This window comes from Octopus sinensis, linkage group LG2 (assembly GCF_006345805.1).
Source record: "Octopus sinensis linkage group LG2, ASM634580v1, whole genome shotgun sequence".
Taxonomy (NCBI): Eukaryota; Metazoa; Mollusca; class Cephalopoda; order Octopoda; family Octopodidae; genus Octopus; species Octopus sinensis.
In genome coordinates, this window is record NC_042998.1 from 184,285,877 (window position 1) to 184,313,636 (window position 27,760).

At 33.9% G+C, this 27,760-nt stretch overlaps 1 protein-coding gene across 2 annotated transcripts; it reads right to left on the reverse strand.

The window, feature by feature from the left end:
* Positions 1 to 907: 907 nt before the first annotated feature.
* On the reverse strand, positions 908 to 27,746 carry LOC115228248 (deformed epidermal autoregulatory factor 1 homolog). 2 transcript variants are annotated; one of them, XM_029798882.2, is made up of 7 exons: positions 27,080 to 27,746; positions 15,030 to 15,235; positions 12,777 to 12,906; positions 10,815 to 10,934; positions 8,940 to 9,043; positions 7,224 to 7,355; positions 908 to 3,089 (listed from the first exon to the last, which is right to left on the reverse strand). In XM_029798882.2, exons 1-7 carry the CDS (start codon positions 27,513 to 27,515, stop codon positions 2,835 to 2,837), a joined length of 1,383 nt encoding a protein of 460 aa, XP_029654742.1. In that variant the 5' UTR covers positions 27,516 to 27,746; the 3' UTR covers positions 908 to 2,834. The 2 variants fall into 2 exon arrangements, with proteins under 2 accessions (XP_029654742.1, XP_029654746.1); XM_029798886.2 differs by having other exon boundaries at positions 2,980 to 3,089; positions 7,196 to 7,355; positions 27,080 to 27,745.
* Positions 27,747 to 27,760: the final 14 nt, after the last annotated feature.

A 27,760-nucleotide genomic window follows, 5' to 3' on the forward strand; every position in this document is an offset into this window, starting at 1 on the left:
AATAATTCTACACATTGACAAAGATTTACTGATCCACATACCATTAACCATTGGCCCAGTTTCTTCCCTGCTACAACTTAAAAAGATTCTCCTGTGAATACCATCATCACCCAAGCAAACTCTCTCCTCTCCCCTCTATTCAAATCTGTACTGTTTTCCCAATTCTTCTTACCCATGTCCTACCACTTAGGAACATTAATCAGCATACGTCATGCTGAAAACATCCACCACATAGATCTCACTACCTCTGAAAGCCTGCAAAAGTTTTAAGTGCATCCTCTCCTTTTTCAACTAAAACAAAACATTTAAAATTGCAAAAATTAATTCAGAAAGTTTTATCTTTCTTCAGCAGTGAAAAGTAGGAGGGGCATCAAGTGATGTTTTATGACCGAGATATGATTGTATCTATTTCTCTTGTTTTGCTAATATCATATAGAAAGCACAAATATCACAATTCTTAAACAGAAAATAATATATTTCATGTCTGACTACCTTCTATATTTGTGAAATAAACATATACGCACCCAACATATTCTTAAAACAAGAATTGATATATGAAGATATTACAATAAATATTTTAGGATTTAATTTAATATTGCATAGATTTTTGTGTAAAAGTATTATTTCTTGTAATACAGATTGAAGAACACATTTTTAAATGCCAAACTAACTTCACAAAAGATAAATTAATGCAACAAACATAACAGATTCAAAAACATTTCATTCAACTCCAATCACACAATATATTTTTAAAATACAATTTGACATAAAAACTGTCTTCTTTCTGAAACAGGAGTCCAGAAGGAAAAAAATGTCTGTTTCCAACTCAGCACCTTTCATATAAAGTATATCCCACCTGCCCTTGTCACTATCATAGCATTATTATCAATATAACTATATTTAGGTTAACCTGAAAGTGAATAATTTTTATTAATGATTTGAGAAGTGACAGAATTTTATTTTTTCATGAGTAAAAAGAAAACAGAAAAACCATCCAGTTTAATTCTAGCGCAGATGAAATGATGTTACAAATTGATATTTACATAATTTGGAGCAAGTTGACCTTCCTGTCAGTAAACCATGCAACTGTGAAGAGTTATATCTGTTGTCAGAGACACATATGTGCTTAGGGACACAATATCTCTAACAAGGTTTCAACTCACAACCATGTAGTATGTAGTCTCAGCACCTTAACCTCACAGCCACAATGTAATTATAATACTAGACTGTATAAAATTTGTGAAAATCATTCCATCTGTGCTAGTATGAAAAAAATGGTTATGAAAGTGAAAGTCGAAAATTATGATTTGAATGTCTGAATGAGAGTTGAATGAAATGAATGAAATCAAACAAACAATAGAATATGGTTAAACATTAAATAAAACATGCAATTTTGAAAGTTTTTACAGACTGCAATAAGTAAATCCCATTAGACTGAGACAGAAATGCAAAATTTTTTTACTGTCCTGTTAAGATGTTTGTTTTCATTTTTTCTTCTTCATAAAATGCTTTGAGACAAATTACTTTAAACATCTGAACAATTGAGGGGTAATTATCAACATAATATAACGTCAATAACAATCCAACTGAATAATAAAAAACATATGTACATATACAAATATAGAAAACCATGACTTAATGCATCAATATCATTCTGAAGTAACACAGGAGTTCAAGAGATCTGTAGGTGAGGTCTGCAGCAGATATCACTACAACCCATTCATTGGTACACAAATTTTGATGTATGTATAAAGAGAATTTTTTTCTTTCATGTATGGCTTTACATGTTTGTCTTTTTTTTTTTACCAATATGTGGGATGATTAAGCAAATGTGTATATTTGCAGATGATGGAGAAGTGGTTCCTTTCTTACACAACTAGATGATATTCCTAATATTAATTAATGATTCAGTTGTGAAATGAATGGTTCTTTTCTGTTGGACATGAATTTCTTTTTAAAGATACAAAACTTATGAAATGCAATACAATGCAAGTTCTATTGAAAACCAATTGTTTACTCACTTCTAGTAGTTTATAAAGAAAACTCAAATTAGTAAGATTATCTCTTCAATTATAGAAAAAAAAGGTGTTATAGTTGAATACTCAGTAAACTGAACAGCAGCCTTATTTTTATAAATACTATTGGACTTAATACTACTTTGAAATACAAAATAAATTACAGAAAGATATGGAATGATAGACAATTTTACTTCAGACTTTTAAATAATGATTAAAAGGAAAATTAGATGAAGTATTTTAAATAAAAACCTGCCATATGATACAATAAACTTAAATGCTATTTCACTGTTTCACATTCATTTTTCCACGCTTAGTTTGAAGGTTTTTGTTGACACAACTACTTTTTATTGCCTGGTACTCTTGTTACCTCGAACAAGTCAACTGTGAAATAGGATTGAAACCTGTTTTTGTTAGTCAGGCCAACCAGATCAAGCAAAGTTATGTACCTTAATTAGGAAGGATATAACACAATGATTGTAGTAGAGTTTGAACTTTTGACCATATTGATCAGTCATCAACAGCTCAACTTTCAAGCCATTCTTTGAAAATATTTATCAAATGTTGTAGCTGGAAAAAAAATAGAAGGGTTTTAACGTAGATACTAATAAAAATTTTAAGATGTTTGGATACTGACGACAGTATATTATGCTTTAATTTGCATATTCCCATGTACCTGGTTGTACATAGTTGTATATATATCAAATATCCAGAACAGGAATCAACAGAGTTGATTAATAAAACTGATGAAAAGAAAGAGATTTTATGACCATGAGTAACCGGGTTTGTTAAATAAATGACAATCATATATAATTTATTTCAATCTTTCTCCTTTTCTAACTCCTCTACATCATCAATGATACTGTCCATGTTACCCTGTGAATTTTGATGCGTCCAAGTCACAGCATATGTAACTTTATCCCCAGCAACTAAAGTTACACTGTCAATTTTATCTTGCATTTCAGCTCGTGCTTGAGCAAGTGCACTTTGAACAGCAATGTCTTTTTGTGCTTGACATTCCAAAACAGCACGAGAAAGATTTATTTGGTTTTCAATTCTTGCCGCTTGTAATGCCTGAAACAAAATAAAACATATTTAGCATTCATGTTTTGGTATGGTACTGGATTTTAATTGGATAAATATAATGTAACTTTAGTTTCTTAACAAACTGCTATTATTTACAAGTACAAATAACATTAAGAAAAACTGTGTTTACAGGAAAGAACAGTAAAAAATTGTTATTTAACAATGTATTTGATTTAATAGTTCCTAACTCATAACAGTGCACATACAAGGCTAATATACGGCGGAAATAAGTATATACATATATATGCATGTGCACATAGATAAATAGATGCATACAGAAACATCATTTTGAATAAGCAGCGGATAAAATTTTTTAAGGTAGAGGTATATGAAAACTAAAGCTAAGAAGAGAATATCAGCATACTACTGGTACATATTGCTATATAAAGGACTAGCAGTATCGCCCGGCGTTGCTCGGGTTTGTAAGGGAAATAACTATATAAGCATTTTAAAATCGTTGACTCATCGTAGACATTTTTAGAGAGTTACTTCCCTTATATAATAGCGAAAAAATGCATTAAAATGGAAAAAAATTATGGTAAATTTTTTTTTAAATCATAGACTCATCGTAGACGCGCGCTAATACCCAGAAGGGCTCGAAATGAATCACGACTATAAGTTACCCGGTTTTGGTTAAACTGCACCGCAAAATGTGGGAGTAGTTAGGAATCTAAATCGTAGGAGACAGACACACAACCTTACTTTTATATATAAAGATTAGAATTCAAAATCAAATATTTGTGCAGTGAACCATAATGTGGGTCATCTTCACCATTACAATATAACTGAGGGTATAAAACTGATGTTATTTCACAATTTAATTCATTGTGTTGTTTATTGTCACAAGCATCAAACCCAGGTAGGACCCTTCACTATGTTGGAGATTAGTAGATAAGTCTATCTTGCTAAATAACTTACAAATTATATTTAATTTGGAGAGGATGGAATAACGTAATTGGTAATGTGTAGACTTACTATTATAACAGCAAGTAGACTACATATCTGTTTAACCCTTTTAATACCATCTTGCTCAATATTGTCCCTGGTTCTATGATATAAACTTTCCATTTTAAAGGGATCTAGGGTAAAACCTTGTGTCAGAATTTCATGTTAATTTATGTTCCAAACTGCAGCTCAATAATAACAATGTTATTAGATTTTTCAATATTTTCAGAATTAACTAATGTAACAAAGGCAGTGTACTTCAACAAATATATGGTAACAAAAGTGTTAATATCATTTGCTGTTTTAGTATCTGGAATTTTCCAGTTAGACAAAGCCTGAAGTTCTGTGAACCATTTGTAAAAAAAGTAGATTTATCAACAATGCTATGTGTTATTAAAGAGTTGGTGTTTACAGTGTTTAGTACCAATTGCATTAGCATCTTAGGAGAGAATTCATAGAATAAAATTGCACAAAATACTTTCAGTCACATTAACCAATGTTAACTTCTGAAAACCTACTACCAGCCAACTCAAAAGACTCTGTTCAAATCTTATGCATATATATTTAACATTTATAAAAGCCATAGATAGTATTCCATGAGACTTACATCAAGCACTTTCAAAAACCACTATTATCAACATCTACACTCTTTTAGATTAAAGGACAAAGGAAACACCACATCTTTGTATCAAAATATGTGGACAATCAGGGGCCAAGGAACAGATTGCTCTCCAATAACACAGAGCATTGTCAATAAAGTCACTTCTTGTCAAATGGATCACAAAACTGCAGGCTTTGTCTAACTGAAAAGTTCCAGATATTAAAACAGTAAATGATATCACTTAACCAGATATATAATCTAATTACTGCCATTTGAAAAATTTCTCTTGGAAAGATTCTACATGCTTAAGAATCCAAGACCTTCCAAAGCTCCACAGATATTAGGTCTAACAAGCATTGCAGAGTAGTTGTCCCTTGAAAATTAGAAGTATGTACTAGGTTGTTTCCTTAACCACACAAGTCTAGGTAGCAATATCAGTCAGACATTTGTTCACCAAGACCCACCTTTGATCAATGAGAATCAGATTAGCTGATACATTGTGAACTTGGCTTCAATCATTTACCACTGATTAACTGCAGATGAATCTTACGTGTATGAAGCTCCGAGTAATAACTGAGTGAATCATCAAATCAATCCATATATACATATGTATATATACATATATGTATGTGTGTATATATATATATATATATATATATGTATGTGTGTATATATATATATATATATATATATGTATGTGTGTATATATATATATATATATATATATATATGTATATTCCCAATATTTGAAAAGCAAGCACCTTGACCACACAGTCATGTGTGTGTGTGCATTGCCTTGAAGAATCTTTAAGTGAATGCATCAACCCCACTACTTACTTTTTATAAGCCTGGTACGTAGTCTATCAGTCTTTTGCTGAACCACTAAGTTACAGGAATGTAAACACACCAGCACCAGCAGTGGTGGGGGAAACAAACACACACATATATATATATATATATATATATATATACGACAAGCTAATTTCAGTTTCTGCCTACCAAGGCTTTGGTTGACCAAAGACTATAGTAGAAGACACTTGCCCTAGATGCTGTAAAAGGTGGTAACCTATTAATATAAATTTGACACGGGCGATTCTTTCTTGTCTTGGGATTCACAGTCAAATGGCTGGATGGAATTGCGTAAAAAATTACACATGTGTAAAATGATCTGGTGGTGATGCTGGGTTTTGTATTTTATCATAGCTCCCATGGTAACCAAGATAATCTACTATAATGATACTCTTGTGTTTATGAGAAAGGAAGGGGTAATAGATGAAGAAGGAAGAAAGGGGTGATGTCATATTTTTCATATCTCCCATGGTTACCAAGATAATCTACTATAATAAGACTCTTGTGTTTATGAATGAGAAAGGAAGGGGTGATGTCATACTTGGTAGTGGGATGATGAAAATTGTATGCTGAAAAAAATAAATCAAACAGCATTTCAACTCCGTGTGAATATGTGTGTGTGTGTATGTAAAAGGGGGTTATGTGAATGTGTGTGCGCAATGAAAGTGGGATGGTTCATCTTTGCTCGCTTAGTATTTGGGTTTATTTTTTGATTTGGTTGAATCTTGGTTGTTTTTTTTTTATTGGTCAGTTATCTTTAGCATTTTGACAGAAAAAAGTCATTCTAAAATTGTTTTTTTAACGTAAGCGTGCCCAAAAAAGTCGAATGCTTACACAGAGCAGGTTTTACAGCCACATCATCTAAACCGACTGGGTGATACCGGGCTTAGCTGCTAGTATTCATTTAAAGATAATTAATTTAATGACCACAAATATATAGGCTGAGTGGTTAAGAGCTAAATTATAGTCTCAAGGATTACTGATTCAACAAATAAAATTCTCTTTGACAATGCTTTTAGATTCATTCTTATTGCTTTGGAGTAGTTAGCTAATAAATATATACTGCTTTAATGGTTCTGTAGTTGGTATGAGGTTGGATAACCTCGCCATAAAGCACTTGAACATAAGGTAGTGAGCTGGCAGAATCATTATTGCACCAGGCAAAAAGCTTAGCAGCACTTTTGGTTCTTTATGTCCTGAGTTCAAATGCTGCCATGGTTGACTTTGCTTTTCATCCCTTTTGGAGTTAATAAATTATGTGAATTCAACTAGCCCACTCCCCTAAATTTCTGGCCTGGTGCCTATAGTAGAAAGGATAATGATTGAGTAACTGAGTCTTCATATAACTCTCAAATTAATTGTTAGAGAATAGTACTGTTTACTGACATCTCTCATCTATTTTGAGTAGAGTGAAAGTAATATACTCTACTTAAAATAAAAGTTAATAAAAAAATATTATGTGTAGAGCTCTCACTGCTTACATTGATACTTTTCTCCCCATTAAGTGGATTAAATCACTTGTTTATTATATTTTATTTTTTTGTAGAGACAAGTAGGTGTCAATCCTTCAGTCAATAGGTTAGCAACTTAACAACTCAGCCATCAGCAACTCTTAGTGGCCAGAATTCAAAACCATTTATTACAAACATATAAGAACAATTCCAAATATAAAATAAACAAATAACAAACCATAACCTACACTAATAATAAGAACAGAAGCTGCTTACATCCTGCTTTTCTTTCTCCATCTGCAACTTTAGTTGTTGGAGAGCATTTTCTTTTGCAATTAAGCTCTGCTGTTTTGCTTGCTCTATCATACTTTTCAGCTGTTGTGTTTGCTGCACTAGAGAATTGGCCATCTAAAAGGAGAGAAAGTGAATAGCAACACAAATAAGAAGGGTTTATAAAAGAAGAGACAGATGTAACATATGCAATAATTATTCCTTTCAAGAGGGTTTTTTTGTTTTTTTCCAATTCAAGTTGTTTGGATTCAATTCAGTCCTGATGAAGTAGACCTAAGAACTAAAGTGTTCTACCACAACCACCACCAAAAAGCATTCTATGGGTCATTTTCTCTGCTAAAGCAAAGGTTAGCTCTGAAAACCTATGACAATCTTATCCAGTTTACACTATCCTCTGCACTCCCTCCCATACCTTCTTTGCTCTCATTTCTTCCATTTTTGCACCTGCATCATATTTAGACCATGTCTTTCTCAGTCTCTCCCTCTCTAACTTCCAAAATCTTATGTACAAGTCTTTACAACAGACATTCAAGCACTTAGCCGTCATAAATAGACAGAATTCCATCCTTACCTCAGCTGGGATCCCAACCTTAGGTTTTGGACCCCTATAGGTTAGTCTGTACTGTAATTCACTCATATATAATCACATGCATGAAGGACCTTATTCAGGCAGTGCTTTTATAGCTGGATGCCCTTCTTGATGCAACCCTTTTAAGTCACTTCTTACGACACCCAGGAATGTGGTGTATCTATTCTAAACCAGAATAAAAGTGCTCCATTCCATCTTCAAGTAGTTTTCTCTGTTGCTGTGCATGCCCAATAATGAAGGACAGTGATGAGTGGGTAAGATGCTTTGAGACCTGTTTAACACATACCAGTATGAAAAACCTGATGTAAAATACAAATGTATCTAGAATTATATTATCCAAAATGTTATTTTTACTTTTTAAAATGGTGGGGTTTGATTTAAACAAATATGTGGTTGCTATTGCTAGCAGGTCAAACATGTCGAGGTACCTGTCAGCTTTAATTCACAGAGTGAAATGAAAACTACCCAATATTGGTTGTCTTACCACCAGAGATTTCATCTTCAATGTATCAAGTGCAAGTCAACCTAACAGTCATCTCTCTATACAATACTGAAAATTACGGAGATGTACTTGCATAGCAAGTGATTTGATCTGAGATTGTGTGCTGAAACGAAAACAATTGCAGCGTGGAAGGTGTTTGTAAGCCATTTAAGAAACACACAAAAGCCGTTCGATTCACTTCAACATTTAAGTTTAATTTGTCAAAATATTTTCGTCGTTTTAAGGCCGCGACAAAAATCCGTGCTGCATCTCGAGATGCAGCACGGATTTTTGTCAGTGAACAGGTTGCGGTCTTAAAGCGATGAAAATATTTTGACAAATTAAACTTAAATGTTGAAGTGAATCGAACGGCTTTTGTGTGTTTCTTAATATTGAAAATGTAGGTACAAAAAAAGGCAAAGTGAAATGGCTTAATCAGGAGTTGAACCTGCATTCCAGATTTGGCTCACCAAAAGTTTGCCACTAATTCATGGTGTTTACATGAACATATTTTAATGATTGTACCGATCAGATATTATTAGTGAAGTGTCAAAGAGGAACTACTGAGATTTATGAAAATATACATAATGAGAATGAATAAAAAAAATGAAAAATGAATTTAATTTTTCACCTCTTCGAGTTGCCACCAATATTTTTGTTCTGATACATCCATTGATAATACATTAGGCATTGGTGCTTTTAAAGCATTTGTCAAGGATGTCATTACAACAGCATCTGAAAGATGAGAAAATACATATTATATATTTAAAGGAGTTGAACCTATTTGGCAAGGGAATTGATCTGAGACCACGTGTTGTTAATTAAAAAAATTACATTGTGATAAAACACATAACCATAATGTTATATTCCCTTTTCATTTTGTAATCGTTATATATTATTTAACAAAGATTTTCAATATACTTTTATATCCAAGTCACACACACATGCACGTTCATACATGTGTGTGTGTGTGTGTTGTATTAAAAGCATGATTGCATTCTAGTTTTATCTTTCTTATTAAAGTTTCTTCCAAATTTAGTAGGAGCTCCTTCATTTGGATCAGTAACATTTCCAAATCATTTGTCATTTCTTGACCCTCAAAGTCTTGTCTTCTGGTTTAAATGGTGAATATTGGTGTGTGTTGCTACCTTGTAAATGTATGCAAAACTGCCTGAAAGTGCCATACTTGTATTTTTTTTTACTGGTTTCAATCATTGGACTGTGGTCATGCAGGGGACCAGCTTTTTAAAGGCTGTAGTCAATCATACTGACCTAGTAAGTATTTCAATCAGGTATTTACTTTAACAATCTATTAAACAACTCTTTTTGATGAGATTTAATGTTTGTTCCATGGCTCTTCCAAAAACTGCTATTTTAGTTGTTAAACAGTCAAATCATGTACAGCTGGTACCGGTTTACATGATTGCAAGATGAGCAAAGCCAGTTCAGTATATAGAGGGTTGAGAGTGGAAGTGTGGAAGAACAAATACATGAAGCTCAAGTACATAGTATACTGAGCATTAGGATTATCACTTTATTACAAAGATCCGAGATATGAATGGTAAAAATGCAAGTCAGACACTTTCAGGCAGCTTAGCATACACTTACAAGACAAACAACAACAAACACCAACACCCACCACTTGATCCAGAAGATGAAACTGTGAAAGTCTAGAAATAGTGATTGATTTTTACAAAGTGCATGGAACTCATACACAAATATGTAAAAAAAAAGCCCTTAAAAAAAAATGAAACTAGAACGCAATTGTTTTAACACACACACAGATGTTAGAGTTGTGAAGTTCATAGCTTTCGTGTCTGCAATCAATTTATAAACCACGGAGTGGTTGGCATTAGGAAGGGCATCCAGCTGTAGAAACACTGCCAGATCAGACTGGGCCTGGTGCAGCCTCCTGGCTTCCCAGACCCCAATTGAACCATTCAACCCATGCTAGCATGGAAAGCGGACGTTAAACAATGATGATGATGATCATCATCATTGGTAGTTTTTGTGCAGGTTCATAGGTTTGGGGTTTGTTACTGAGCTGGAGATTTTTAATTTTAGAGTGTCAGTTTATGGTTTGTTGCAAGGCGGTTTATAAAAGTTTTCATGAATGGTTTTTAAATAACTCATTTAACTACTCTGGCTTGTATTAATTTGATTCCTATAAAAAACTATGTGTTCCACTGCACATGTAGGTTAATATTACACAACCAATTCATCCTGCTTACCTTATTTTTTCACAGCCTTAACAGATTTACATTCAGTGCCTATGTGACACAAACAAGTAGCATTAGTATCATGCTTCAAACAATGTGTTTCTAAGCCCTTTATCACCAATAATAGTAACAGACCTGAATTTCTGAATTTCCTCAAAGGACTTCTTAATCAGATTAAGCCTCTGGAATTAATCTGCCCAACCCTACAATATAAGCCATCTCCATAAAGTTTATTTTATGAAATTAACAACACTTAATTATAAATAAAATTGAAATGTACCACTTACCTCCAGTTACGAAGTTACCTTGAGGATCTGTTGTAACTATGTGAACAGTTTCTCCATTTTCTGCATTATTCACACTAATGGGACGGCTAAGAGCAGGACCACTCGGTAATGTTACAACTACTAGAAAATATACATACAAAATTGAAAGAAATAAAATCTTAGCTTAACTATTAAATAAAACAATTACAATAATTTTGGGTAATATTATGGAATATACATCACTAATACCCAACATCAATTTTCCCTCTTTATAAGTATGAAAGTAAGCTAGTTAATTAAAATCTTTATTGGTACAGTATAGAATTGATCTGGAAATTGAGCACTGATGACAACAATGGCAGAGACAATATTTAAACTTGAAAGCCAAGGCAAAATGTCTATATTAATAGTGACCAAAGGGAGGAAGGGTAGATAAGATTTTTTAACTCTGGTATAAACAAACTCTCTACAGCTGGTGACATAATAAAATGAATAGTGTTTGGATAATGAAAGCTGGGGTAGTAGTAGTAGAACTATAGAAGCCTAACTTTCCGTTACTTGAATACTATTGAAGGTTGTTAGGTTGTATTTCAAGTTATTGATGCGATGGTTGATAATAGAAAGGGCATCCAACCATCCAACCATGTGGAAAATAACATAACATACACAATAGCAATTTGCCAGTTTTCTCTGTTGTGTATGCATGTACTACAAGAAGAAAAACATGATGTATGGTGAGATGCTGCGAGATCTGTCTAACTCCTGCTAGTATGAAACAAACAAATGAAAAAGATGGTTGACAACTGGTGAAACTTATACACGCACCCTCCAAAAATCAAGGTATCAAATGTTTCAACTATTTGTTTTACATTTAATGTGAAGTCATGTGGCCTAATGGTTAGAGAGCTGCACTCATGATTCTAAGATTGTGAGTTTGATCCCCAGACCAGGTGGTGTGTTGTGTTCTTGAGCAAAACATTTCATTTCACATCGCTCCAGTCCACTCAGCTGTAAATGAGGTCCAGCAAGAGCTGGAAAGTTAACCTTGCAACAAACCAATGTCCCACACAGGGGAAAGTGTTGAAACACTGAAAATTGGATGAAGCTCTGGCCTTATGAGTCCTACGGCTCGTGACAGACCGAAATACTAAGTATTTAAATATATTATTGATACTAATTTTATCTCATGGTAATCTATGTCTTGTAACATAAAACAAATAAGTTAATTGAACATTCTGGCATTTTGTACAATTATTTTTAGAAATACATGACAAGTGTAAGTGTTCAGTCTATGTTCAGTGGGTAGCATAAGGTCAGGATAACTCAGTCCTCTGAATTATTCAAGATACTGTTTCACTTGAAAAACTGTTTACAATGTAATTAGCACTTTAGTACAATTAGGAGGGTTATATTTTTCATCTAGCTCTTGCTCTATGATTAATCCGCAACATAAAAACCCTTCAATATAAATTTCTCTTTTTCAGAGGATTATGAAAATAACTAGAAAAACACAGGCATAACAACACAGTAGAGAAAATAAAAGAACTAAACAGATAAATTAGGCGCAAGAGTGGCTGTGTGGTTAGTATCATGCTTACCAACCACATGGTTCTGGGTATATTCCCCTTGCGTGGCACCTTGGGCAAGTGTCTTCTACTATAGCCTCGGGCCGACCAAAGCCTTGTGAGTGGATCTCGTCGTATATATGTATATACATATGTATATGTGTGTATATGTTTGTGCCCCCAACATTGCTTGCCAACCGATGGTGGTGTGTTTACGTCCCTGTAACTTAACGGTTCGGCAAAAGCGATCGATAGAATAAGTACTAGGCATACAAAGAGTAAGTCAATTTGCTCGCCTAAAGGTGGTGCTCCAGCATGGCTACAATCAAATGACTGAAAAAACATAAAAGAGTAAAGAATAAATTCACTTATATCTTGTTTAAAGAAAAAAAGACAAGAAAATGTAAGTAATATTTACCTTCTTTAGACATTCCAGAAGGCACTATAGTAGATTTCGGCTCACCAGGCCTTTTCTTCATTGTTGGAGATCCATTTTCATTGTCTCTCTTTCGCCGTTTGTATGGTACAAACAAGCGAACAGGCCCCGTCTGTAAAAATATAACAATTATTATAAAGAAATGTATGAAATTAAAGTATTAAAAAACAAATTTCACCAACAATTTTATAGTTTCAATAATTTCTTTTAAGTGATGAAAATGCATTCAAGGGAAGCACCAAATCATTAGTCACAAATTATTATGAACATATAAAATATTTAAGTAGTTATGCTTCAAATTACACAAGGTGCGTTCAAAAGGCATCCAACTAGTTGTTCCCAACAAAACTAATGCTGCATAGGCAAAATCTTTTGGATGGGCAGTAATGCCACCCTTCTTGTGCGTACATGAAAATTTTCAGGCCGGTAGGTCACACCAGTTCCTGGCTGTTACACTTAGAGTATAGACATGTTGTGTGTGCTTGTCAGATTTGCATTTTCATACAAGATAACTGAAAGCAGCAAGCAGAATAATGCATCAAGTCTTTCCAAAAGCTTGGTGGTACTCAAGTTCAACTCATCCAGAAGATTCAGGACTTTGGTAATGATGCCAGAGGAAATTATGAGAAAAGCAACACCAGAGCTCCATAGCATCCCAGATGTGTTACCAGCAATGACAGAACTGCTGAGAGAAGTGTGTGAAAGTATTTTGAAGATGATTAAATAAAATTTGTGAAATGTACAAAATTGTCTTTTTTATGCCTAAAGGTTTTGAACACACCATGTATTTTCCTATGTTCTTCAAAATACTAGTGAATCCAATTTATCATAATGCTGATTTTTTATTCAGTTAAGTGAGTATTGTAACACAGTTACTTGTTGCTAATTACTGTAGTATTGCCACTATTTATGATGATACTTGTTTACACTATAACCATGTAGTAATAATAAAATATATAATGAAGCAGGGTAACAACAATGTAACAATCCAACAAATTTTCCACGAACCAACTAATGATATTCTGACAAACTGACACCTTACAACTTCCAGGGATTAACACCTACTCTCCCTCTCACACTCAGACCGCTACTGTTTATAGCCATTTGGTCAAGTCTATTCTCATAGGGGGTGTCATGACTCTTGCCACAACAGAGAATGAGATTAAACTTGACTTAGTCTAGCATTATTATGTCATCAGTAATTTTTCAAGTAGGAAGCTACAATTTAGAACGCTTTCTAAATTTAGCAAGATGAATTTGCGAGAGACTTCATTCTAGATTTAGTAGTTTGGTAAACTCTTTTATTAGAAAAAGGTTATATGCTTGACTAAATTGCTTTCCATAATTGCTCAATCCCTCAATATTCTGAATTCAAGTTTCATTAGTGAAACTTTGTATTCACCCAGCCTTATTAATGAAATTGGGTTATATTGATTAGTAGTAATGAATGATAGCCTTTAATAGTATTTAACCCTTTTGTGACCATATTTGTAATAAAATTGATTAATTAATTTAGAAATAATCAAGAACTCGGAGGGGTTTAATAAAATAACTGAGTTTTCATTATTAATCTGGTATTTTCAACATAAATTACAGGAGTGGCTGTGTGGTAAGTAGCTTGCTAACCAGCCACATGGTTCCGGGTTCAGTCCCACTGCATGGCAACTTGGGCAGGTGTCTTCTGCTATAGCTCCAGGCTGACCAATGCCTTGTGAGTGGATTTGGTAGACGGAAACTGAAAGAAGCCTGTCGTGTATATATATATATATATATATATATATATATGTGTGTGTGTGTATATGTATGTGCTTGTGTGTCTGTGTTTGTACCCCTAGCATTGCTTGACAACCGATGCTGGTGTGTTTACATCCCCGTCACTTAGCGGTTCGGCAAAAGAGACCGATAGAATAAGTACTGGGCTCACAAAGAATAAGTCTCGGGGTCGATTTGCTCGACTAAAGGCAGTGCTCCAGCATGGCCGCAGTCAAATGACTGAAACATGTAAAAGAGTAAAAAGAGAGTAACTCTACTTTATCATTTCCATAACACTACCATCCCAACTTCCATTATCCAAACAAGCTAAGTACAATTAGATTAAACAAAAAGTTAACGTCATTTCTTTCATAATTTAATTTGGTCTTACAATAGTACTTCTAGGTATCCAACAAGAAGCACAAAATAAGATATTTATTTTACAGAAAGCCATAGTAAATATTATTAACAAAATCAACATACGACAGATTCATCATCACAGCAGGCTGCACATGTACAAGAAGTAGCATGTGCTCGGAGAATGCCATCTTCAATTAAGCACTGTAGAGTTCGGCCACCGTATCGGATACTGCGTTTCCAGTCTTTACTGCTGGCACGACCACAAAAGGTTTCAAACTCATTTGGAGTGAACCACTGTTCAGAACTTTTTATACATTTTCCACGACCACCTGAAAATTAGAGATTATAAATTTGATACATTGCAACATTATTTTAAACAAGGGAGAAGAAAGAAATTTGCAAGGCCTAAAGTTCTATGAAATTATCACCTTCACCTTGACCGACCAGTCCGTCGGGTGTCCATTTGACGCTGCTGGTCACAGCAGAAATTGTATAGGATAATATATCAGGATATAACATGAAGGTGGAATGATAATCTATGAAAGGACCTGATAGAAAGTTTCCTTTCTATAGTTACATTAAAATAATTTTGACAACAGAATCTCAGGAGAGTCTATGAAGATTTAAATTCACAATAACCTAATTCTTAATCATGCCTGATAACAATTCTTTATCATCAATTTAGGTTTTAATTTAAATAACCTTTGCAGCAAAACCTGAGTTTTCAGACTTACAGACATAAAATAGACCAACAGAGATACTCGGCCTTGCTCGGGATTGAAATGGCATAGATTTTTATTGCTTTACTTGTTTCAGTTATGTGACTATGGCCATGCTGGAGCACCGCCGTTAGTCAAAGAAATCTACCACAGGATTTATTCTTTGTAAGCCTAGTACTCATTCTGTTAGTTTACCAAACCGCTAAGTTACAGGAATGTAAACACAGCAACATCAGTTGTCAAGCAATGGGGAGAGTACAAACACAAGACACACATGTATACACAAATATACACATATATACAACAGTCTTCTTTCAGTTTCCAAGTACGAAATCCACTCACAAAGTTTTGGTTGGCCTGAGGCTATAATAAGCATATATATATATATATATATGTTTTCAGAACGAATGGCTTTGTTATACAGTGCCATATTTTACAATCCTGTAATAATAATGGTATTTTTATATAAGCTTAAAGTTTTAAGCTGTTCACAGTGCAATGACTATGGAAAATAGTCTAATAATGACTAAGGAAAATAGTTTAATAGTCTTATAAGCCCTCGGCAGAAAAAAGAAGGCTTTCCCATCCGCGTGGGACGCGAACCCACACTCCTTTGTTAACATGACCTTTACACATGGATGGGAAAGCCTTCTTTTTTCTGTTGAGGGCTTATATGCCCAATTATTAGACTATTTTCCTTAGTCATTGCACAGTGAACGCCATAAACTTTAAGCTTATATAAAAAATACCATTATTATTATTTACAGGATTGTAAAATATGGCATCGTATAACAAAACCATTTGCACCGAAAGCATATATATATATATATATTTATATTATAAAATGAGATAGGGGTTGACAATTCAACCCACCATGGGATAACATATATCCAATATACTGCTAGAGAGGTACCCAACAAGACTAATACATAAATGTTAAAAATTGCGGTGCAATTAATTCATCTACTGTATTATGTGGGCAAGGGTAAAAATATTACCGTAAATTAATAATACAAAATGAGAAAATGGAGAAACATACTTAAATCAATCAATCATCAACAATCAGATAATACCCAATCAATACTTTATTACACCATTACATAACAGCAAAGACATTATACATAATATATTGTAAATATAACTAGACATGGAAATAGAAATATAAAATATAAAATACAATTACATCATATCTAATTGTATTTTATATTTCTATTTCCATGTCTAGTTATATTTACAATATATTATGTATAATGTCTTTGCTGTTATGTAATGGTGTAATAAAGTATTGATTGGGTATTATCTGATTGTTGATGATTGATTGATTTAAGTATGTTTCTCCATTTTCTCATTTTGTATATATATTTATATATACACACACACACACATATCTCTCTCTCTGTATATATATATATAAGCCTGCCTTCCCAGGAATTACCAGGCATGTCACCTGGCATATATATATATCTACCCATATATATGGATATATAATTAATAATATCAGGGTAAAAAAAATTTTAGAAATTTTTTTTACTATCAGTGGCCTAGTGTGTAGAAAAATTAGTCAATAGACTATATATTATTCATATAAATACAGTGTATTTAAATGTACACTGTATTTATATGAATAATATATGTATATATATATATATATATCACAATCAAGGAACGGCCATAATAGGCCATTCACCCACTAGAAATAACAGCCAAAAAGCTTCAACCGCAAAATAACATTAATTCCGTAAATCAGGAGAAAATTAAAAAACATTTACCCTGAAATTCCTTAGACGATGCACCGTTTCTTCTACTGTTTAATGGTAAATTAACCTGATTAAATTAAATCAAGCCAATCTACCATAGGCCTTAGATTCATCAGTAAGGAATAGCCAAATCGGAACAGATATTTTTCACGAGGCATTCTCGTCCATGCCTCGCCAATATCTGACCTAAAATTTTCAAATCGTCGCACTCGCGCCAAATTTATCGGCAGCAAATAAATATAAGCCGCCGATTCCATTACGGAACCAACCAGAAAATTCATAATTAATCAATATAGGGAGGCAAAAAAATTTTGTAGAATTCTTTTGCCCCCAGCGGCCTAGTGGGAAAAAATTAAATATCATAAACCATTTTTAAGTTCAATATCACAATCAAGGAACGGCCATAATAGGCCATTCACCCACTAGAAATAACAGCCAAAAAGCTTCAACCGCAAAATAACATTAATTCCGTAAATCAGGGGAAAATTAAAAACATTTACCCTGAAATTCCTTAGACGATGCACCGTTTCTTCTACTGTTTAATGGTAAATTAACCTGATTAAATTAAATCAAGCCAATCTACCATAGGCCCTTAGATTCATCAGTAAGGAATAGCCAAATCGGAACAGATATTTTTCACGAGGCATTCTCGTCCATGCCTCGCCAATATCTGACCTAAAATTTTCAAATCGTCGCACTCGCGCCAAATTTATCGGCAGCAAATAAATATAAGCCGCCGATTCCATTACGGAACCAACCAGAAAATTCATAATTAATCAATATAGGGAGGCAAAAAAATTTTGTAGAATTCTTTTGCCCCCAGCGGCCTAGTGGGAAAAAATTAAATAGTCATAAACCATTTTTAAGTTCAATATCACAATCAAGGAACGGCCATAATAGGCCATTCACCCACTAGAAATAACAGCCAAAAAGCTTCAACCGCAAAATAACATTAATTCCGTAAATCAGGAGAAAATTAAAAAACATTTACATTGTTCAGGGTAAATGTTTTTTAATTTTCTCCTGATTTACGGAATTAATGTTATTTTGCGGTTGAAGCTTTTTGGCTGTTATTTCTAGTGGGTGAATGGCCTATTATGGCCGTTCCTTGATTGTGATATTGAACTTAAAAATGGTTTATGACTATTTAATTTTTTCCCACTAGGCCGCTGGGGGCAAAAGAATTCTACAAAATTTTTTGCCTCCCTATATTGATTAATTATGAATTTTCTGGTTGGTTCCGTAATGGAATCGGCGGCTTATATTTATTTGCTGCCGATAAATTTGGCGCGAGTGCGACGATTTGAAAATTTTAGGTCAGATATTGGCGAGGCATGGACGAGAATGCCTCGTGAAAATATCTGTTCCGATTTGGCTATTCCTTACTGATGAATCTAAGGGCCTATGGTAGATTGGCTTGATTTAATTTAATCAGGTTAATTTACCATTAAACAGTAGAAGAAACGGTGCATCGTCTAAGGAATTTCAGGGTAAATGTTTTTTAATTTTCTCCTGATTTACGGAATTAATGTTATTTTGCGGTTGAAGCTTTTTGGCTGTTATTTCTAGTGGGTGAATGGCCTATTATGGCCGTTCCTTGATTGTGATATTGAACTTAAAAATGGTTTATGACTATTTAATTTTTTCCCACTAGGCCGCTGGGGGCAAAAAATTCTACAAAATTTTTTGCCTCCCTATATTGATTAATTATGAATTTTCTGGTTGGTTCCGTAATGGAATCGGCGGCTTATATATTATTTGCTGCCGATAAATTTGGCGCGAGTGCGACGATTTGAAAATTTTAGGGCAGATATTGGCGAGGCATGGACGAGAATGCCTCGTGAAAAATATCTGTTCCGATTTGGCTATTCCTTACTGATGAATCTAAGGGCCTATGGTAGATTGGCTTGATTTAATTTAATCAGGTTAATTTACCATTAAACAGTAGAAGAAACGGTGCATCGTCTAAGGAATTTCAGGTAAATGTTTTTTAATTTTCTCCTGATTTACGGAATTAATGTTATTTTGCGGTTGAAGCTTTTTGGCTGTTATTTCTAGTGGGTGAATGGCCTATTATGGCCGTTCCTTGATTGTGATATTGAACTTAAAAATGGTTTATGACTATTTAATTTTTTCCCACTAGGCCGCTGGGGGCAAAAGAATTCTACAAAATTTTTTTGCCTCCCTATATTGATTAATTATATATATATATAATATATATATATATAATATATATATATATATATATATATATATATATATATATATATATATATATATATATACATACATTATTCATATAAATACACTGTATTTATATGAATAATATATAGTCTATTGACTAATTTTTCTACACACTAGGCCACTGATAGTAAAAAAATTTCTAAAATTTTTTTTACCCTGATATTATTAATTATATATCCATATATATAGGTAGATATATATATATGCCAGGTGGCATGCCTGGTAATTCCTGGGAAGGCAGGCTTATCCCTTGGTTCCATTCACCTAATTGTTTCATTAATCCAGTAACAATACAAAGTTTGTAGCCCTTAAAACAGTTTTTGTGTATTTATTGAGAATACTGAACTGTCTTACAAATGATCTTGTTTTTAGGAATTCCCAATAAGTTATGAATACCCAAATTGTGGAGTCAGTTATATAATAGCATGAAATTAATTACCCTATAAGACTTCAAATAAAGTAGTCTCCAAAAAGGGATTTAATATGTTTCCAGAGTATATAGACCTTAGGAGGAAATACTAATAAGGTATGTATACTAAAATTGTGAAATGTTACGTAATAACAGGCTAATCAGATATAAGATAACAATTCAAAGTAAATAACTGTGAATATTACCCTCAGCAGCGCTAGTGTTGGTATATTTGTGAATGAGTCACTAACAGAAATAAGTGGATCTATTGTTTAGGAGAATACTATTTACTTGTTCAAGCTTTGTACTGGATAAACTGAGAAAATAACTAAAATAGTTCAAATACTAAGAAATAAGCATATTCAATTTCTTTTTTACCAAAAAATTTATGAAGGAGGGAATGGGTTATTTCCCTTGGAAGCTTAAAAGTAATTATGCCTACCGTTCAACTGTGCCCAAATGTTATTCCTCCCGCCGTTTACCCAAATATTTTTTTGAAATCAATTAATACTTAAAACCTCCCCAGACATATAAGCAATGTGCGTGTGAAGTTTAAGAAAAATTGGTCAAGCTGTTTTGGCACAAAATGAGGACACACACACACACAGACAGACATTTTCAGTTTTAATATGTAAGATTATATGCTATCTAATACTTCAATATAATAATAGTCAACAAAATTGTTGGTTGATTGACTGATTGATTTCTAGTCATGCTTTACAATGTATAGAGAGAGGGAAAGTGAGAGAGTAAACGAGATACAGAGAGAATCAGCATAAGAGGTGCAGAATGAGTGCACATACTATGCTTGACAGCAGGCAATGAATAAAAGAATGCTACAAATACTCAATAAGAAAGAAAGAATCATACAGACAGAAGAGAAGGAGAGGGAGTAAATGATATTGTTAAGGGAGGACATAGCCCCATCCCAACCAAGTTAAAAATAGAAATTTCTTCAATTTATACTTTAAGATAATAAATATTTTCATTTTGAAAATTAATATTAACTTCATTATTTTGTACAAGCACTCTGAAATTTGATTTTAAAAAATTATTGTTGTATGTATGTATTATTTTGTGATGTTACCCCTGGTAGCAAAAGTTACAAATCATATGACAAGTAATGCTCTGGTATTAATATAATTAACACAACATGTGAGATATGTTCCTTCAGTTACAGACCCCATTCAAGTAATGTGATTGGCTGAAGATAATCTTTGCCAGCTAAGTAACTACTGTGTTGCTGCACCAATCCCAGTTCTCTGAAATACAATAACTTTTTTGGCAAGAGTCTCCAAATAAATATAAATAAAAACTGAAGACTTGAGGCTCCAATCATATGCAAAGAACTTCAAACTTTTTAAGGAAAATCTAGAAGGCATAGGAGTGGCTGTGTGGTAAGTAGCTTGCTTACCAACCACATGGTTCCGGGTTCAGCCCCACTGCATGGAACCTTGGGCAAGTGTCTTCTACTATAGCCTTGGGCCAACCAAAGTCTTGTGAGTGGATTTGGTAGAAGGAAACTGAAAGAAGCCCGTTGTATATATGTATATATATGTGTATGTGTTTGTCCCCCCAAACATCGCTTGACAACCGATGCTGGTGTGTTTACATCTCCGTAACTAAGCGGTTTGGCAAAAGAGACCGACAGAACAAGTACTAGGCTTACAAAGAGTAAGTTCTGGGGTTGATTTGTTTGATTAAAGGTGGTGCTCCAGCATGGCCATAATCAAAATAACTGAAACAAGTAAAAGAGTAATTACATAATTTAATATCCTTCTTAGTGAAGGTACGTGATTTAGTGGGGTTAAGGTATTCAGCTCATGATCTTAAAGTCCTAAGATCACTTCCTGGCAGCACCTGTAATTCAAAGGACCAGCCTTGTCACATTCAGTGTCATGCTGAATCTCCCTGAAAGCTACGTTAAGGGTACATGTGTCTGTAGAGTGTTCAGTCACTTGCATGTTAATTTCACGAGTAAGCTGTTCTGTTGAGCAGATCAACTGGAACCTTCATCATCACAACTGTCAGAGTGCCAGTTCAATGTCCTTGTATTAATATAGTAGGGTTTGATTTAAATGAGATTTTGCTACTTTTAGCAGTAACTCAAGCACCCATGTACAGACTTCCACATAGACTGACTAAACATATATATATATATATATGGAAATGATTCATATGGTACCTCATTCAGCCACAATCCTTAGTCTAGTATATTAACTAGACACTTACTCTGTAATTGTTTAAAATAACTAATGCTGCATATAGTGGCTATAAACATAACACAAAATATATGTAACTAGCTTAAGGTGATGTGGGTTGTTACTTTCTGTTGCTTCCTTTCTGTTTCTTATCACCACATTCACCCTCTTTGTTTCTCTCTCACTTTCCCACTATCTTACACTTCCTTTCTCTCAGACTCTCCCTCGCTTTCTCTTACTCTATCTCTCTCCTATTTCTAAAAAATTAGATTTCTGCTCTTAAATTACAAATCCGCTTCCACTTTACCGTGTTGAAAATTTGATTGAAATCGGGCAAAAGGTGTCCAATCTAAACCCCCAAGTGTCCCAAAAGTTCCCAAGTATCCCAAAAATTCAATAAAATCCCCGTTTTCACACTAAAGCTACCAAAACGTCTCCCAATCAATTTCTCACTTCAAGTTACCCACTCCTGTAAATTTTAATCCCCTTCCATCCCCATTTAGACCCCTTTTTACATAAAAATCCAATTTGCATCAATGTTTGCCTTCTTCATTTTATAGAATTGCTCGGGATTAAAATAGTTTATTATTGTTTTACTTGTTTCGGTATTATAACCCGATTTCATTTGGGTCTAAGTGGGCCACATTTTAAAAGATGAGGAATTTTGCCCTAGAGGCCATGCCTTTCAATTGAGCAAACTCAAAGTTGCCATACAAACTCGCATATTTTCAGCTCAATCTGACCACATATGCACACATTATATATATATATATATATATATACATACACACACACATTAAATATGTACATATATACACATTATACATATATGTATACACACACATATATATGTATATATATATATATATTTATATACAGTTGAGGTTATAAGAGATAATAGTGTCATTGAGACCCAAAAGTGTTAGGTAATGCTGAATAAGTGCTATAGACATACCATAGTTAAGTTCCAGATTCGGTAATATTGTGAATAAAGGGTTCAACATTGGTTCTACGTCAGCATATGCATATAAGAATTTTTGCGTAATGAGTTAAAAAAATCACGTCTGTATAGATATTAGAGGATTTATAGATAGATAGATCTATATATAGATCTATGCTCTAATATCTATACAGCCTTGGTTTTTTATCTCATTATGCAAAAAATTCTTATATATATTTATATACACATATATATATATAAATTAACACAATATATCTGATTAATATCTGTTCTTTTTCCCATAGCAACCACATCTTTATAGTCTGCGAATTTTAACCATCGCGGGTCTCATCCTCACCATGCATTTAGTATCCCTGCCAATTTTCAGCTTGATCCTAGCCTCGGTTTGGCCACCATTAACCGTCAAAGCAAAATGTGTATACAATTTTCGTCAAAGGACTGTTTTATAGATACAGATAAAATAGAAATAAGTATATGCTCTATTATATTGACTAATTAATAAACATGAATGGGAGTTGACAATAACAAAGCAATGGAAGGATACTGGCAAGAATTTCCGAAGGATGAACAATATTAATGAATGACTTGGTATTATTTGTAGAAAGTGCCAGATTTTCTTTATTTTGGTTGTGTTCATTAAGTATTTAGTTAGTTTGTTGTTCTGGTATTGTTTTCCACGAGCTGTATGAATGATATTCATACAATGAATATTATACAAATCAGTGCTGATTGTGCAGATACAGGATGTACTGGTTGGCAGTTGGTTTAACAATTAAGTGAAATCTAGATGTGGCTTGCCTCTGCCTGGTCCAAAAACAAAACTACACTCCTCAAACAAAAAGTGATTAATCATATCAGGTGCAGTATGGACACTCAAATCTGTCAGAATTAGCAGTCAAATCTCCTTCAAACTACTCCCTACTAAGTTTAAAATCATTGAAAATGAGGATTTGTAATATATTCTGTTTTTTACTGTTGTTAGAGAAGAGCTAAGTAATGCAGCTATTATTAAAGTTTTGTTGAACAAGTATTTCCATATATTTATGTATGGCTGGTGTTGTTTTGTGTATGATGTATATCTGTGGCTAAGTTGGAAGCTGGAGGTTATTGCGATATAGCAATGGATGAATGTCTCAAACAGTTATCATCATTTAGAAATTGCAGTTGTACAATTCAGACCTTTTCCAGGAAACAGAAGTGTAACTGAAAATGACAGAGCTTAGATATCCAATCACACATTTCTAGTGAGAAAAAGGGTTTCTTTTTCTGAACAAAAGCTTACAAGATGAAACGTGTAAATGTATGGGAATAAAGCATAGGTGAACATGGAATAAGCTCTGCGTTTTGTTGGGCATATGAGAAACTCATCATCATCATTTAACATCCATGTTCCATGCTGGCATGGGCTGGATGGTTTTGACAAGATCTAATGGCCTAAGGACTGCACTGTGCTCTCATATATGTTTTGGCACAGTTTTTATGGTTGGATGCTCTTCCTAATACCAACCACTATACAATGTGTACCAGGTGCTTTTTTTTTTCATGTCAGTAGCACTGAGTTTGCCATGCAGCTTGCAAGACTATGAACCCTGAGGGGGTAGCTTTATATTAGAAGATGGAGCAGGGTGGGTAAATGTATGGGAGAAGGGGCCAGAGCAGAACAGGTTTTTAGCTGTACTTCACATACTCTAGTGAACCATTCAGAAGAGGTTGTTGATTTTAAAAAATTTTGTGATTTGATATATAAAACGCCATATCTAAGACGATTGCCTCCGTTACTTAGCAGACAGTTTTCGACAGGTGGGTATGTAAAGTATATTTATTTCTGTATGTAGCATGCATAGTGCCTGAGGTAACATGTACATTTTAATACGCAAGTCTAAAAGTGTTTAGAGGAATTTTGTAGCGAGATGTAGTGAGGAGGCAATGAAGTAGATATTATAATACAAACTGATGGTTTAAAACTGATCATCAATAGCAATAATTTGGCCAGCCTCAGAGGTCCTTAGGTTATAGTGCAGTCCATTCCTCCGAAGAACTCGCTACCAATCTATCTATATATATATTCCATATAACCTATCAAAGACAGTCCACTGCAGTCATGGTCGCGCCGTATTTACTTTTCATGCGTAGTATACCAAGAGGGTAGGGCGTGATTTGAGGGAGATTTTGGCAGCTGTTTCTAGTAGGTCGAGCGATAGAATGTCATCTCCCACAAGTATAAAAATTTACGAGAAAAACACACCTGATGAGGAAGACATGCAAAGCTATGACATCATTGAAGAACATCAGAATTGACGGTGTGATAGATGAAAAACGTGACACAAACATTTTGTTGTACTGCTACTGAAGAAACTTCAGTTGCTCGACCAGCAAGAAATAGATCCAAATATACCCCGAAGTCACATCCCAATATCTTAAAGAAAAAGGGAAAGGCATATAGAAAAATGTAGTCCTGGATATACAAGGCAGGATGGTCATAGTTGGAGAGTTTTTGATCACAAGTTTACTGAATCAAGGTCGACTTGGAACGAAACAACAACAACAACCAAATGACTCATTAGGTAATTTTAATAGGTAATTCAGGTAATTTATAATAGCTAATTCATTATTTAGAAACTGCCAGTTTGAGAAAACATCGCCATTTTTTATGTTTACGTAATCATACACAAATATATTTATTTTGATGTACGTCCTTTGATGTTTAAATACGTTTACTACAATGTCAGACTGGAGTATATTTAATGCAATGAACCGAATAGTAAGGTTTGTTTAGAAATCTTTTCTTTCAGAAGGTATGGACGGAAATATAGTCTTAATAAAAACGCTCCAGCAGCAGCTACGTGTTGGTAAAGTTTACAAACAATCAAGTTATCGTTTACCACGAGTTTCCTTTCGCAAAATCACAATGCTAAATAGTTGTGATCTTACAAAGCTGTGCAACGAGATTACGAAAGTATACACAAACTAGACTATACCCCCATTCCATCAACAATCAACCAGATGCAAAATGGTAAAAAACTACAAAGAATTTTCAGCATTAAACAATTTTCTACGAGTAATTCGTTTAATATATTTATCTTCATTTTTTTTTAATTATTATTTGTAATCGAAATAAATGAGATAAATTATTTGTTTTCGAAAGAAAAACAACTTGTAGCAGTTATATTTATTTCTTTACTACCCACAAAGGGCTAAACACAGAGGGGACAAACAAGGACAGACAAAGGGATTAAGTCGATAACATCGACCCCAGTGCGTAACTGGTACTTAATTTATCGACCCCGAAAGGATGAAAGGCAAAGTCGACTTTCTCACTCAAATGTTCTACCAAAGAACAACAATGACTTAACCTCAAATAGTATTTTTCTTTTTTTCCCCCTTTTTAATATTCGAATAAATTATCTCTTTTTTTTCATTCTTATAGCATATAACAAACAATATTGCTGCATAGTGTGATAATTCATTAGAGTGGATTTATAAAACAATTAAAAAAGTACAGTCTGTTACAAAGAAGGATGAGCGATTTCAGTGTTATCATAACATTCATTTACTTTCTGTACAATTTAGGAGGAAACTGGAAAATTTTTTGATTGGAATTAAATACGATTTCGATCAATTATAATAAAGGAGAGAAAAAAAAACAATCAATATAATGGGAAGAGTTACTAAGCAAAACAAATGAAGCACACAGAAAGAAATATGATGATTATCTGATTAGCAATTATCGTTTTAAATTATTTCTTTGGCGTTAACAGAAAACAAAACAAAATGCGCAAAGTTTTGAATGGAGATAATTAAAACAATTATAAACATTTAAATGAGGGACAAAACTATGAATCGTAACAGGTTAAGAGAGAAAATGACTGGAGCAGTTCCTACCTGATCCAAATTTGTTCTTGTAGAGTTCTCCATTAGTGTTTTTACATCTGACAGGCAAAATCATGCAATGAACTGATTCATCCCATTGATACTTGAACCCTTTAATATCTTTATCAAGAGGAGTCGGTGGGGTATTTAATGGAGGTTTCAATTCAGACTCGTCTGCAACACTTAAGGTTTGATCATGAATCACGATATGCGTAGTCTTGATACCTGCTTCTTGAAGCTGCTCTGCAGAGAGTATACCTTGAGATGTTGCAACAAACACTTGATCTGCTGGAATGGTACCGTTGTTAGTGACCACAGAAGGGGTGACAGAGCCAGCACCACTGTCCGTACCTGGATGGTCGGAGGCAGTCTGCTGTGGGTCCTCCTCCTCCGTGAAGGCGGGATCGTCACCATTCGGTAGCGAGTCGGAAATATCGACTTCAGACATAACAGTAAAGAAACTCTCCAGTCGACAAATTTTTCAGTCGGATTCTCTAATTTTGATTTGGGTTCAGGCATAAATATCAATGAAGGTAACTGAAAAAATGAAATGCACATTAATTTCTGAGTCTTTCGGAAACAGTGAAACCTGAATTATTTTGCCATAAGCTTTGCTCGGAAATTTCCGTTGTTCGCCGCATTGAAGGACGAACGATGGCGGAAAAATGAAGTCCTCGTAGCTAGTAAGATAGA